Raw genomic sequence first — 15354 nt, forward strand, 5'->3', positions numbered from 1 at the left:
ATGTTGAGGCCTGAGCCAGGCACTGTGGCATTGCCACCCTCTGCGGTAGCCCTGGCTGCCGTCCATCGCTTGCAGAGCCTGGGTGAGCGTGCATGGGGCCGGGGGGTGCTGAGGCGCCTCCTGTTCCCCATGGCAGCATGAGGCTGTGCTGCAGGCGGGAGGGTGGGCTGTGACCCCGCAGCCTGGCGTGGATGAGAGCAGGGGAAGCCCCAAATCTGGAGCTGTGCTGTGTTTTGTACCGTAAAGATAGAGAGGTCACAGCTTCATAGGGAAAATAAGCATTTCTTTAGCCTCAGCGTTGTTTGTCATAAACATCCTCAGAAAACATTGCTGATGTTATTCCCGTGGCTGCTCTGGCCATCGGCTGTTCCTTCCTGCAGCCCAGTTTTTTGGGTTAATGTGGGAGACATGAAATCCGAAGAAAAGAGTCACTGTTTGGTGGAGGCGAGCTGTCTGTTGGCTGCATGTTTCTAAACGAGATGGCTGCCGTGGTTCTTAAAGCATTTCCTCCTTTTCTTTTTGGTTTTGTTATCACATATGTGGCCATCTGGTTCCTCTGTGGGACTCTTGAGACTTTTTGGCAAGCACGAATGCGAAGATGTCTAGGGCTTTTCTTCAAGGCTTTCCATTGCATCTTATTTCTAGAAACGTGGCTTAAAGCAGCGTTTTCACTGACAGCTGCAGTTTACACCTGCATCACAAACCTCCTCATGACGGTGACAACTGTGGGGCGTTGCTTCAATCAGAAATCTGGTGGTACGTTAAGAAAGCAAATGTGCCTTGCTCTGTGGTCATGGCAGGTGGTGTGAGGCAGGTGCTTGTGGTCCCCAGAGCCTCTGAAGTGAGCACACGGGATGCTATGTGAAAGAAGGGCATCTTAAATAAGCTGAAAGCACAGATTCAATCCTTTTAGGCATTGAGAAGTTACAAGCTCTTTAATTGTCTTTAATGCTATTTTTTTTTTTTTTCCTGGGCTGTATCAGACAAAAATCTGCTTATGGAGCTTTTGGGCCTTCATGGAAGATAAATGTGACCAATAGAATCACATTTATCACTCTGCCTCCTGTGAAAAAAATACACTCTACTTTTAGAGTAGCTGAGTGGATTACGGAGATGCAAAATTGGAACAATTCAGCAATTTGGTGCGAAGGCCTTTATGAAGGAGACGGAGCAATGACTAAAAGCAGAATAAATTTGCTTTAAAAGGGAAGATTAATCATCTTGCAAAAGAAGGATTGCTCCAAGTGTAAGCAAGGAAATTGAGCTAAGAGTAATAAAGTTTTCTAGGAAAAAAAAAAAGCACCAAATAATCTAAATAGCAAAAGATAAATTTCAAACAAGCTTTATCTAGCTCTGGAGTGTTCCTTTGAGAAGTAGGGGCAGACAAGTATTAAGGCTGAGCAGTCCCAAAGGATGGATTGCACGCAGAGGGATGTTGCCTCTGGTAATCATTTCAAATTTTCCAATTTCAGAACATTCAAAACTTTCCATTGCAGTCAAATGTGTTTAACTGTGATGGAGAGTTATTCTTGTCTAACAAAACTGGTTTCTTATGCATTACCAGGATTGGGCACAGCCTGTGGTTAGAGATGTGTAGCAAAATATTCACTTCTAAAGGCCTCAGCTGTCAAATGAAGGACTGCGTGGAACCAGGAGCTGAGCTTCCCTGTTCCTTCTGAGATTTGTTGCAGGGCATCATCTCAACAGCTGAGTTTCAAATGCTGTACAAGTATAAAGTCCCTTAATAGAGCTTAAAACCTAGAGGTCAGAAAAAAGCAGGCACAGATGAGATGAATGTCTTGGGGTGACATAAACTGTAGTATGAGATCCGATTTGATGAGGAATATCCCACCAGTTAACGTCTGTCGTCACAGAGCTCTGCCCTGCTGGCCACTGCCAGGGGCTGTGTATCATGTGCCATAAGGACCAAGCAGTTTGGAGGAAGGATTGGAGGTGTGAAGGAAGGCTGGCTAGATAGTCGTTAAGAATGTGGTATGCAAGTGATGTTCTGCTGTGTGGAGGGGATAATCTGTGACTGGCGCTGTTTTTGGAGCAGGAATTTTGTGCTTGCGGCTCTGAATGGCAGAGGCCAGGAAGTGGGCAGCTGATGCGTTCTGCATGTCGCTTTGATTTCTGTGCTACTTCTGAAGGGTTTGATAAAGGGAAGAGTTTTGACAGTGATGGAGGTGGCATCAAACCACGTGTCTTGGAGCATGGTGTAAGAAAAAAATAGAAAGGTTTAACAAAAGGATCAAAAGTACAAAGAAATGAAGAGGGGCTCTGAAAGGGAGGTAACTTAAAGGACTGGAAAAATAAGGATTCACAAGCAGAGCTTAGATTTCAACATGGGTTTTTATTTACATGCAATGCACCCTACCTTTGGTTGTGTTTCTCTAGAAAACAGCACGTTGCTGCCTTGAATTTAAGGCTGGCAGGTGCTGCTCAGCAGGCCTGAAGCTGGGCAGGCAGAGCAGTGTGCCTCTGCTCCCACTGCTTCAGGATAAGGTGAATCCACTCATTCTTAGATTAAGAACTTCCTCTTCTCCCCCTGTGAGTGTTTTAGTCTCTGTTACAGAATCAGCATATCAAAAAATGTCGTGCCACTGTAACGGTACAGCAATCTTCTGGATGAATTCAAATGCCAGCAATTCTTATTCTAGCTCGAGCTAAATTAAATTTAACAATACAAAGAGCAGCTTGTGCACTAACATAAATCTCACCTCAGGTTTTGATGAATCCAGGTTAGTATTTTTGTTGGAAGGAGACGTAATGAAGCCATTACTACTTGGGAAGATTAGCTGCACCCTCCTGGAAGGGAAATTATTTTGATCCAGAGCTTTTAGTTCAGTTAATAACCTCTGCAAACTTCTATGACTGTCTTAAAAGATGGTTTGCACAGAATTTAACTTGGAGCCATTTTAGGACTGAGGACTTGATTGGGACCCATGGACCTCAAATGCTCCACACACATCTGCCTTTTCCATGCACCAGGAGGAGTGTGAAAGATGCTGACCTACTTCAGAACATGCAAAAGAGATTTAGCAAATAATTTTTAAGCAAGTTTTTTTTCTTCTTTTTTTCAGAGCTATCTTTGCAGGGCAGAAAAGCAGTATTTAAAGCTTTGAAAATGATCCATTTTTATTTTACTGTCTTTTTTGCTTCAGAAAAACACATTAAAAATGAAGACTGTGCATTCAGTGAGGAAATTGTGCAGCACCTTGAAGACACTATTGCTGCTATTAAGAAATTGGTAAGAAAAATTAATACTTAGTTTGGGATATACTGCAGAAAGTTGGCCGGTAATCACAAAATCAGACTCCAACAGTAGTAATTTTACGTATGTTCTCTTGTGTACATTATATTCTACCCCAAGAGAGAAGCAGGTTGGGAGATGTTTGCATGCAGCTTGCTGCCTGCAGAGATTTGGCTGTGATGGCACAAACCAACCTGAGTAGAGTAGACCACACAGCTGATCCAAGCCTCAGCTCATCGACTGGTGTTCTGATGTGGGAGCAGTGGATGCCTTTTTTTCACTGCAGGTTAGTGGAGGTTGGGGGAGCGCTCACACTTCTGTTGAGCCAAGAAAGGAAGAGTCTTATGTTAGCAAATTGGAACTGAGGGTGTAAGCTCTGTTTCAAACTCTGTCTTGTCTTTATAGTTTGCTTTTTCTTAAGAGATGTCAGCTCCAGACCTACAGTGACTTAGTGGTAGCATCACAGAAACCTCCAGAAGGCAGCAGCCTATACTTGCCTGCGGCTTTTTTTATCAGAAAGGCCTTAACACCCTTGGGAGGGAGAAACAAAATCATAGAATGGCTTGGGTTGGAGGGGAGTTCATCCAGTTCTGACCCCTGCTGTGGGCTGACTGCCCTCCACCGGATGAGGCTGCCCAGGGCCCCATCTGGCCTTGGGCACCTCCAGGGATGGGACAGGTGGGTGCAGAAAATGCATTCTTCTCTCTTGGAGTTGCAGGGAGGATGCCCCACTGATGTCAGTAAATACAACAGAGTTCAGTAAGGAAGTGCTTTGCCCTTCAGCTCAGCCCAAAGGAGTTGGTTTGGGATAATTTGTGTTTACTTGAAAGAACTGTCTGTGTTGCATGTGGTGATGGAAGATAATACCTCAACTACCGGCTGAGAAGGGCTGTTCATAGGTAAATGGCTTCTGGTGTAAGACCTCAGAGGTCACTGAAGTCAGAATGGCTTCAAGCAGAAGGCACTTTAACAAGTATCTCCATAGGGCACTTGTCTAAGTAGGTGTAAGTCTTGTAAAAACTGCCTCCATCTGAGGCTTCTGAGTCAACTATTTGGACCAGCTCTGCATTAGCCTCATGAGATGAGTGTTTTACATAACGTGCTGAACTCATGAAGCTGTTTTCTTTTTCACTGCTTCAGCTAATTGAGGATGTAATTCATGTGAAATTAAGAACCTCTTACACATTTATCTTACATATCTAAATATTTCATCTTCTCAAGGAAAGGCAAATAATTTATATCATGCATATAGAATTTGCTCTGTAGGCAGCAAAATTTAACAGCATCTTTTCTGCGCTGTCTTTGCTGGTGAGTGTAACAGCTAGCAAAAAGGAAGGAGAAAAACAGGCTTGTTTTATGCATAAGTTGTGATGTGAGAATCTGTATAAGAATGGACTTATTTTCCCGGAGATTGGAGGAATCTTTTTCAATCCACCTGAAAGTCAATCACACGATTTTTAGGATTCAGTTGCTTCCCACCATTGGTTGCTGCCATTGATTGCCTCCATTTTCTCTCACTCTTCCATCACCCTGAAGGTGACCCTTTTCATACAGCCAACCGTGAACCAGAAGATGACTTTCTGGTGTATCTGAAGGCCAGCTGCAGGCTCTGTTCAGCTTTGGGCCATGAGGAAATTAGGCTTTTCTGTTGCTAAAGTGACACCCTGTAAGACAAGTTATTGTTATTTTGAAGACTGGAAGAAAGGAAGAACAAGTGTAAGCAAGGATGATAAGAGGTTTGTAAGGAAGAAGTGCTTTTTCACCTGTTGTATTTGTTCTCATTTGCGGATTTGTTAATTGACAGGAAGAAATGCGAAGGAATACCATTGAATGCCTAGAAGAAGAGACTATAAAAAACAGCAAGCTTCTCTTCAGAATGCACAATTTTCCAGGAGAGATTGCTGCAGAGATGACAGGTAGCACCAACCTCACTAGCTCTGGAAAGACAAGAAAATTGAATTTTCCATGCATGCAAATGACTTGAAGAATTCTGTGAAATAGAAATGGTAAATGGCTGTCAATAACTTATTAATGAATGAAGATGGGTGTTTGCTGATGTGTGATTCTGTGAGGGATTATTCTCTTGTGTAACAGTGAGACATCTTTGCTGAAGACTGTGCACAAGCACTAGAAGAACAATGGGGGAACTGCAGCATTAGTTGTGATTGCAGCAGGGCCACAGCTGTTCTCTGATGTTTGTGATGGGGCACTTGAGTGCTCTGCAAGTTCCTTTCTTGTGAAGTAGGATTAATAATGATGAAATAATAAACATTACTTTGGGTGGGGCTCATCTGACCAATGTCAATCAGGTGCCTCCTACAGCTGATGGAGAGGAGCACTTAGACGCGATTCATCTCGCGTGGAATAGATGTTTAAAGCAAGCCAACAGAATCACAGGCTTGAAGTACCTTGATCTTTGGCTATGAAGGGATGAAAATACATGAAAATAAAGATTGAGATTTTTTTTTTCTATTTTCACTTTCAAGATGCCCACGGTGTACTCTGCCAACTCTCATCTCCCTTGATTTAGTGGGCATGGGTGATGGGTTGATGGTTGGGCTAGAGGATTTTGGTGGTCTTTTCCAACCTTAATGATGCTATGACTCCAACTGCACTGTATCCACAAAGAACAGCAGTCAAGTAGCTGATCTGGATGAGCACTGGAATTTTTTGATTTACAGGAGAAGCAGAAGAGTTGGATTTGTTTGGTAATCATGAGGCTGCATGGTTCTAAGTGTGGTGCTCATAGGGGTGGCAGCACTGCAGGGAGACTGGAGCAGGGCTTCACCTGCAGTACAGTGGAATTAATCAGCTGTAGGCTCAGTGGGAAACAGCAGAGCTTTTTAGTGGAGTTAGTAGTGTTTTCCTTGTTTTTTTCCAGCTGCATTCTCTGTTTGTTGATTTGTTTCTTACAGTGAGACCCTCCCTCACCTTCTCTCTGCCTATAGCGTGGTTGCTGTGCAGCTAGCTGGCTGTTTACACTAGCTGCTGCCATTCTGCTCTAAGTGTTTTTGGGTGGGTGGTTGTACCTCATGTGACTGTTATCTCAGAAGCTGAAAAGATGCTCTAGTGCAATGCCTGTGCACAAAAGAGCTTTATCCACGTAGCCTCTTCACATGGGCTCTTCAGTTTCACACAGCTGTGGCCCCTCAGGGAGAAATGCTGCTGAATTCGAGCAAGGTGATCCTGCTCCTTCTCCATGGCTTCCAGAGCTGCTGGTGCAGATGTTTTTCAGTGAATATTTATCATTTCACTGCATGCCCAGGGGATTTTGTAGGCATATAGTTTGGAAAAGAGCAATGGCTCTCTAAGAACACAGCAGACTTTTTCTTGTTGATAAATGATGATGACTCAGGGAAATTGTGATAAGACTGAAATGCTAAATAAAGCATGTGATTTAGGGGATGTTATGTAGTTAGTGCCTCAGAATCACAGCTATTCCTTGCCAAGTGACAGTACTTACAGTGGTGGGTCCAAGATTATGAATCGATCCCTTTATGCATTATCTCAGCTATGCCTTTTTGCAGCTAAGAGGCTTCTGTGTGTTTTGTATTTATTTTGTAGCTCTTGTTGCTGCGTCACGTGAATCTGGTGCTGCTAAGATGAATCAGCTGCAGTCTGCATTGAAAAACATTGCTTCTGAAATTGAATTATTGGATGAGAAGCAAACCCTTTGTGAAAGGCAGAATGCTGCACTGTGGTAAGTATTTATCTGAGAGAGGAAAAACAAACTGACAAGGTGATTAAGGCGAACTGAAATGTTATGAAAACATGGTGAGCAGTGCTTGTCCCTCACTCCTGCAGCTAGCTGCAGTGTTTCTAGGCAACTCTGTGCTGCAGGAGCAGCCTGCTTCTCCAGATCTGGTTTCTTGAACATCAGAGCTTGCTTGCTGCTGCCTGTCCCCCTAGAAACCCTGATAAGCTTGGCTGGGGAAAGCTGGCTGCTGCCTGGCTTCTCACTTTGTCAAGGGAGAGTTTTCTCTTTCAGTGATTTTTGTTAAGAAACAACTGCAAAGATCATAACTCTCAGTTTAGAAAAAGAAAAAAATGTTAGGAACCCTGAAACTACATGATCATTATGGCCCTTTTCAACCCAGGTGATTCTATGAATTAGTAACTGTGAGAGAGATCCCTCTTCAAGAGTTACACAAAGATACGGAGATGATTCTTGTTTTCTCACTGACAGATTTCGTGTTACTGTCACCCCCTGGCAAGCTGATAGAGAGCTGTTCAAAAATAAACTAAATGCATTTTCTTAGGGGAAGTCTTCTTTCTCCATTTGTTTGGTGCTTGAAGGCAGTCCTTCCATTTTTAATGAGCCTTTTGGAAAATAATCCCACTGGAGTCCCAGGCTGGATGGGGCTGTGAGCAACCTGCTCTAGAGGGAGGTGTACCTGCCAATAGCAGGGGGTTGGAACTGAATGATCTTAAGGGTCCCTTCCAACCCAAACCATTCTGTGATTCTATGAAAAGTAGAACTTTAGGTAGGTAATAATATAAACAACAGAAAGCTGTTCCATTAGAGTGAAGTGTCTTAAATGGTTTTAATCACACGTGCTGGTGCATGTTGTGCCTTACAGTAGAGATTGAGTCTTGAGATTGTCAACATATGAATAAGCAAGTATTTATTTCAATGAACATTCGAAGCAACGGAAATAACATCTAAAGTAACAGAAGACATGAATGGTTTGGTTTTTTTTCAGTGAGGAACAAAAGCGCCTGCAGATACAGCATAAAGAAAAAGTGGACTTACTGAATGAAAGGATGGCAACAAAAATTAACACAAATGTGCTCTTACTTGAGACTAATCGTAAAACAAGAGCTACAGAAAGAGAAATAATCAGAGCAAAGGCAGAGTTAGAAGAACTACAAGAAAAAATAGCTGAAAAAATGAGTCAGCTTGAGAAAGAGATGGAAGAGTGTGATGGAAAGGTAAAGGTTTTGAAGTGCCCTGAGAAATTGTGTCTAATGCTGTGTTTGGCTTTCTGTTTGCCGCTAATTTAGGACCCCACAGCAGCCAAGCACAGAACTGGCTCTTGTTGTAGATACAGGAGCTTTGTCTGTGTGGGGGGGGTCCTTGTGTACACACAAACACACACATCAAAACTATCAGATCATCTCATGATGTGTCTGTATCAGTCCTTCTTGCTGTGTGTGGGACAAATGATTGTATGCTGGGATTGCATCCCTCCAGACACACTGCTTAAAATAAAAGTGCCTATATTTACCACCAAACTGTGAGATAAGGCTTTACTGGTTTTTATATCCTGCCCTACTTTCAGTTGCATACATTTGGTATCCTTTCTGAATGGTAACATAAAAAGAAGCAAATAGATTAAATGAAAGCTTCCTCATAGAGAATATATCTCCTCAGAACAGAACTGTAGTTGTGTTCCTGGGAAGGTATAATCAGGTTCTTCCACTGAACCAAAATCACATGAGCTCCTGAGAGATCACAGAATCCTAGAATGGCCTGGGTTGCACAGGAGCACAGTGCTCATCCAGCTCCAACCCCCTGCTGTGTGCAGGTCGCCAACCAGCAGCCCAGGCTGCCCAGAGCCACATCCAGCCTGGCCTTGAATGCCTGCAGGGATGGGGCATCCACAGCCTCCTTGGGCAACCTGTGCCAGTGCCTCACCACCCTCTGGGGGAAAAACTTCCTCCTAACATCCAACCTAAACCTCCCCTGCCTCGGTTTAAAACCATTTCCCTTTGTCTTATCACTATCCACTCTCATAAATAGTCGTATCCCCTCCTGTTCTGATCCTCATTTGCGTCATTTATTATTTCTTTTTCATGTAGAATTCATTCCTTTGGCACGTAGCTGTGGTTTTGGCAGAAGTTTATTTTCTGCCAATGTCGATGTGCTCGTTTAATTTTGAGAAGCTCCAGATGCTTTACTATAAATTTTTAAACGTGCAGTGTGTTACTCAGAGTGAATTAATTGTGTTCTTTTTAATGCAGAGCAGAGAAATGAAAAAAATCCTTGATGCTCAAAAGGAAAAAACTTTGGCAAAAAAGCACGTGTTTGAAAACCTGAATATAAAATTATTGGACCTGCAACGTCTGATAAGTCTGAATTCCACAGTGAGTTCAATGCAGAGTCGTTGTGGTTCATTGTCAGTGCAAAGATCAATGTTTAACTTCAAAATTGGTCAAAGTGAGGGGGAATTTAGAGTGAAATGCTACCTTTTAAGAGGGATAGTAAGCTTACATGTTAGCTAATTGATTGGCATTGTTGATTAATTACTGAATTGCGAATCTTTTTTGAGAATAGAGGAATCATAGATACCTTTAGATAGATATAATGAATACAGCCCTAACCACTGTTTCCTCAGCATTCTCTCTTTGATGACAGTTGTTGTTTTGACTTTGGAATCTCAGACTTCTTAGAAAATGTTAGAGGAAAATCCCATTCAGATGTTATAAAGTCTTGAAGATCAGTGGCAGAAAGGGATTCGTCGTCTGCTTTTTTTTTTAATAACATATTTTATTTTATAATATTTTATAAATATTCTTTTAATCTTTTTAATAGGCAATACATGATGAGGAAATTCTCATCGCAAAACTGAAAGAAAAGAGGGAATGTTTGGAAAAGCAGATGGCTCTCAAACAGGCAGACGTGGTGGCAGCCTTGGAAAAGAGGTAAGAATTCATGAATCCTTTGGGCTGATCGTTCTGCTAAGACTGCATTCGTGTTTTCACTGGGAAAGGTGACAGCAATGTTTATGAAGAGCCAGCTGAATTCTACAGAGCCTGTGAATTGCTTAACGCTGTAAAATAGCTACAATTCTCTTTATAAATTGTAATGCAACAATAAATGGGAGTCTTTCTAGTGGCTTTGAAGGGTATACAGAGAAGACTTTGGATTAAGCTGGGTTTAATCTGAATTAGCTATCAGTAAAAGTTCCTTTTGGACTAGAGCTGCACCCAGTTAAACAGCACAGGCTGGTTCTATCAGCTGTTTCTCTCTGGAATTGTTTGCTACATGCAATAGAGCTCAACGTGCAAATCCTCAACGTAGCATCACCAAGGGTAGATCTGTGCTGCTTCCCCTCTGTGTCTGCCATTGGTCGTGTGAAGGTTTATATGACTGTAGGGGATGGGGAGAAATGTTCTGATGGTTCAGATTTCTGTTTGAACCCCTTTTGCTCTATAAGATGGATTAAGAACCCATACAAAGAAGAAAATAAGAGTTCTGTGAAACATGGGTAAAAATATCGTTCAGAACTTTAATATTTCTCTTGATGGCAGAACAAATCCATTAATATCTTTGTGGAATGAGCACTGCCATTAATTAACAGTGTAATTACTGGAAAGAAATGAGCTGCAGCCGCCATCTGGTCACGGCTCTTGCTTCTGTAGACAGTTACAAATTGCTTATCTTTACCCTCTGGAGTATGGGATCTGTGCTAGGGAGATTGTTTATGCTGACATTTAAAGGGCCTAAGAGTAGTTGCAACTTGGTGAATGACCATGGACCACTGGCTGTGGTGAATTTTATAGCCTCATTGTAACAGTACTGTCCTTCTGTTCTCATTCTACTGCATTTCTGAAGCTGTTAGACATTATGAATGTCTTTATTTCCTTCAGAGTGTTTTTCCTTCATAACATTCCATTATTTGATGAAGCAGATGAAGTTAAGCAGCTGAGTTAAACAAAGAATCTGGCCAGTAATTTTTTCCTTCACAGTATTTGGCACATTATCTCAAAGCCTGCTCAGTTTGGGTTTTGCCTTTAATACAAAAGGACACCCTTGTGGTATCTGTTCTTCCTTTGCCTCACATTTCTTTCCTTTTAGGTTGACTCTTGTTTCTTCCATCACTCCCAGTTTGTTTAGAAGATAGTCAGGAAGGGAGCAGCTCTTGTGCTGACCGCATCCTGTAAAACATACAATTGCACGATGTCCATCAGAAGAAAAAGGATAAATTCATACTCAAGTTCTACCGCTTTAATCAGTAGATCTCTTGCTGGTAGGTTTATTTACCTGAAGGCCTGTCTGCTTGCTGTTTGAATATTCTATCAGTTTGTCTATAGAAAATACCGCCCACAAGCCTTCCTTGACTTGTATTTTAAGATCTATGAGTAGAAAGCCTGGTAGTTCTGTTATGTCTATAACTTTTTTGCAGGTTTCATTCTCATCAGATATATTAGGGGACATAAATGAATAAGAATATCTGTATGAAATAGATCTCAAATGTATGCAGACATTCACATAGCTTACATTTATATCAAAGGGCCTGAGAGTAAGAATGCATTTCACTGGGAGGGTGACAAGTGCTGGGACAGGCTGCCCAGAGAGGATGTGGATGCCCCATCCCTGGTGGTGTTCAAGGCCAGGTTGGATGGAGCCCTGGGCAGCCTGGTCTACTTGATTTAGTGGTTGGCAACCCTGCCTGCAGCAGGGGAGCTGGAACTTGATGATCATTGAGTTCCCTTCCAACCCAAGCTATTATATGACAGCTTTTAATAATCTTGTGTTAGTGCTCACCTAACATGTCCAAATTGACTTTGTTTAATAGAAATCAGATTGATTCTGAGTTACTGCTTTCACAATCAAAAATTGCACGAGAAAAAGAGGATTTTGATCAGGAACTTGGAAAGGTAAGAGATTTTTATTCTGGTCAGAATTTTACTAAGCCAGGTTTTGATGAAACAGTCAATCACAGACCTGTCCAAAGTGGGACATGAAATGTGTTAGGTGCTTTGATTTGCCCACGCCTCTATGTTTGGTGGGTACAACCATGTAGAAGATGCACAAATATTTGCCTTCTGCTCTGCTTAGGCTCTGAAGGCAGTGGTGAGATCTCCTCTTTAACTAAGATCACAGGAAAGTGTTGATATGATACTGAAGGGGGTACTGAGAGGTGGTGTAAACCTGAGGCTATGGTCTTGTGAGCTGGGATGCAAGAAACTAGAGGGTTTTGAGACTAGGGTGTTGATTTAGGAGAGAGTCCATATGCAATAAAAGAATGGGATAGGCTGTTGTTTATATAAAGATTGTGGTGAGATTTGTTTGCAAGAATGAGGTTGGTATCCTGACTTGGAAATCTGGGTGTGGAATTTTCATAGTGATTCTTGAGGATTGGCTCCATGCTTCTTTATATCATTCATTTATATTGCCTGTGTGGGAAAGATAATTAGCTGTGGCACTCCATCTGCTGATTCTGTGAAGGAAGCCCTACTACTTGAGATTATTGTTATGCAGACTACACACATCCATCTGGGGACGATTTCTAACTTAAGTTAATGAATTGCATCTCCATATTTATGTATATCGAGCAAGGTATCCACTCATTAAAAACCTGGGGCTCTTAGCCTGGAGAAGAAATGGCTCTGGAGGGACCTTATAGTGGCCTTCCAGTACCTGAAGGGAGCCTACAGGAAAGCTGGGGAGGGACTTTTTATAAGGGCAGGTATGACAGGATGAGTGGGAATGGCTTTAAACTGGAAGAGGGCAGATTTAGACTAGATACTGGGAAGAAATTCTTTACTGTGAGGATGGTGAGGCACTGGAACAGGTTGCACAGAGAGGTTGTAGATGCTTCCTCCATGGAGGCATTCAAGGCCAGGCTGGATGGGGCTGTGAGCAACCTGGGCTAGAGGGAGGTGTCCCTGGCCATAGCAGGGGATCAGAACTAAATGATCTTAAAGGTCCTTTCCAACCCAAAGCATTCTGTGATTCAGTGATTCTAAAAACTCAGACGTATTGGCATTAGGAAGTACCAAGTTCTCTCCATTAAATGCACACTTCACTCGCAGTTCTCCTGCACTCCCACAGTCACAAGCCAGGACCCCATTCCTACTTCCTTTCTCTCTTCCAGCTTCCTACCCCTGTCTCCCTCAGCCATGACACACGACTTCCCTCCTCTTTAATACTGCATGCCTACCTTCCCAGGGCTCCTTCATGGCCAGTCCTTCCCCATTCCCACTTCATCACTCTTGTGGCTCACACAGTAGGAGTCCCTGCCTCTGTGTGGAGGAAGGCACCGCGTGTCTGGGAGCAGCACAGCCTGGAGGTTGTTTCAGACCAATTGGTTTGAATGGGGACATGGAAATGAAAATCCAGAGATGCAATCTTGACGTGACATTTGTGTATGTCAATTACAAGTATGAAGTCAAGCTCAATTTATTTAAAAGTTCAGATTTTTTTAAGAAAAGCATTATAGCAGCATAGAACCTTATTACAAGAGAGGATATTCAGCTAACATCTACAGACCTTATTTGTAGGCTAATAAATATCTAAAAAATGCTGAATGCCTGAACGACAAACTTAAATTGGAAAACAAAACTGTGCACCAGAAGCTTGAGCGAGCACTGGAAGAAGAGAAACACTGGGCCAGAAGAAGAGATGAGATGGAGGCAAAGTAGGTTTTACCTATCAGATTTGGGATCCGGATATTTTAATTTTGTCATTTTATGATTTTATAGCTAATGCTTTTCTTGCTACATATTGAGGCCACATTTCTGCATCTCTTTCTTCTGTTAGATCGAGGAGGTTATCTGTTCTGTTAGATGAGAAGCGTGAATTTCTAGAAAAACTTGTGATGAAAGCAAAAAGCCTGGAGAAGGAAACTGAACATCTTGAAGACAGCCTATTGTACGTGAGCTTTCAAAATCTTCTTGCTGGTTTGAGATATTCTGAACTGAACATCAGATAAAGCAAAACAAACTTAAAAGAGTTTATGGAATGAAACCTCATACCACAGAGAGGTCAGCTGCCCGTTACCCTAATTGAGTTTGCAGTTTCTTATCATGAGATGAGAAATATTCAAATAAGAATTGAAATTCAAATAAGTTGTAGCAGTGCAAAATGTAAAAATTCAAAAACGTTGGTTTTGACTGGAAGCTCCATACAGTAGTATGAGGTCTTGGACCAAACCATCCTCCTTTTATGGTGGTATCTGAGAAAATCTGCCTTTGCTCAGATAAAGCAAAGTAAAAACAGGTTAGTCTTGTGCACAAAAATGCTCTCAAAATACCAAATCTTTGGGCTGTGTAGTCAGTGGGGTGTGGATAGGAGCAGTGTTGTCCAGGCACTGCAGCTTTTTCTGAACATGCAGCTGGAGGAAGAGATTTGGGGATTTTGTTGCCATAGATGAGGAACTGGCCACGTGTACTGACCCCAGATGTCCTGTCCCAGGTTGCCTGCTTACTGGAGAATCAGGACAGGAATGCTAAATGTTGTACTCTAAAAATAAAATCTCAAGTAAGGAGGGTAATCCTGGCAAGGGGAAGAGCTTTTTCTCTCTGTTGGAGGATCATCCTTTGCAAGAGAAAGTGAAAAGGATCAGCCAGTTATATCCTCCAAACCCAGCAGAGCCAAATATTGCATACAGTGTGTTTCCTTTGCTGCCAGTTGTCCTCATTCTGCACAGTTTTTCTTGTGGTGTGGCACCAAAGGGCTGTGTTAATGTGGCTTCCTTGTTCTCTCTCTAAATCCTACTGAGGAATGTTTTGTTATACAGTGTTGTTCAGCTTATGGATATAATTATCGATAAAATACAAGAAAATATTCACTTGCCTCCCTTTTACTGAACATGAAAACACAATGCATTCATCCTGCTTTGTAGGGAAAGAAGTACCTTTCTATCTAATACAAACAGTGTATTTGTTATTCTTGGCAAAAGAAACACTGCTGCCATGTAAATATGGAGTGGAAACACACTGGTAAAGAGGAGGTCAACTTGTAGAGCAATGTAAATAAAATCTACATTGCAAAACTAAATTAACAAGATACAGAAGTGAAATAGTTAAGATAGTATCTTAACACTAGTTTGGAATCTAAACTAATGACAGGAAAGGAAGGGCTGTTACAGCTTTCTCAGACTTGTAAATCAGGCTACATCAGACAACATAAAACCTCTTAGAAAAATTGTTTGAGAGATCACTCTTTCCCAGTCTCTATCATCTTACTTTTTATTTTGTTTGTACATAGTAACCTTGTTCTTTGAATCTTCGCTGGTCTCCTGAGAAGCAGCATCCTTGTCCATCTAGCCCAAATCATTTAATTTCAGTGAATGATGCACAGAGCTCCCAGTCAATTTAACAGGGTCACCGACGTGGAAACCAAAATTAGGATCTCTTGTTAATTTTTCTTT

General features: G+C 42.0%; 1 protein-coding gene across 1 annotated transcript in view; it reads left to right on the plus strand.

Annotated features, from left to right (window-relative positions):
* The window catches only part of LOC128085207 (coiled-coil domain-containing protein 175-like), a 24410-nt gene continuing 9056 nt past the window's right edge, over window positions 1–15354 (plus strand). Inside the window, exons 1-10 of the mRNA XM_052692293.1 lie at window positions 1–82; window positions 3165–3250; window positions 5058–5169; window positions 6818–6953; window positions 7957–8185; window positions 9218–9340; window positions 9789–9898; window positions 11776–11857; window positions 13484–13620; window positions 13743–13853. Coding sequence (XP_052548253.1) covers window positions 1–82; window positions 3165–3250; window positions 5058–5169; window positions 6818–6953; window positions 7957–8185; window positions 9218–9340; window positions 9789–9898; window positions 11776–11857; window positions 13484–13620; window positions 13743–13853 — 1208 coding nt within the window. The remainder of the gene's footprint in view (window positions 83–3164; window positions 3251–5057; window positions 5170–6817; window positions 6954–7956; window positions 8186–9217; window positions 9341–9788; window positions 9899–11775; window positions 11858–13483; window positions 13621–13742; window positions 13854–15354) is intronic.

The sequence above is a fragment of the Tympanuchus pallidicinctus genome, unplaced genomic scaffold, assembly GCF_026119805.1.
Source record: "Tympanuchus pallidicinctus isolate F22 unplaced genomic scaffold, pur_lepc_1.0 scaffold3, whole genome shotgun sequence".
NCBI lineage: Eukaryota > Metazoa > Chordata > Aves > Galliformes > Phasianidae > Tympanuchus > Tympanuchus pallidicinctus.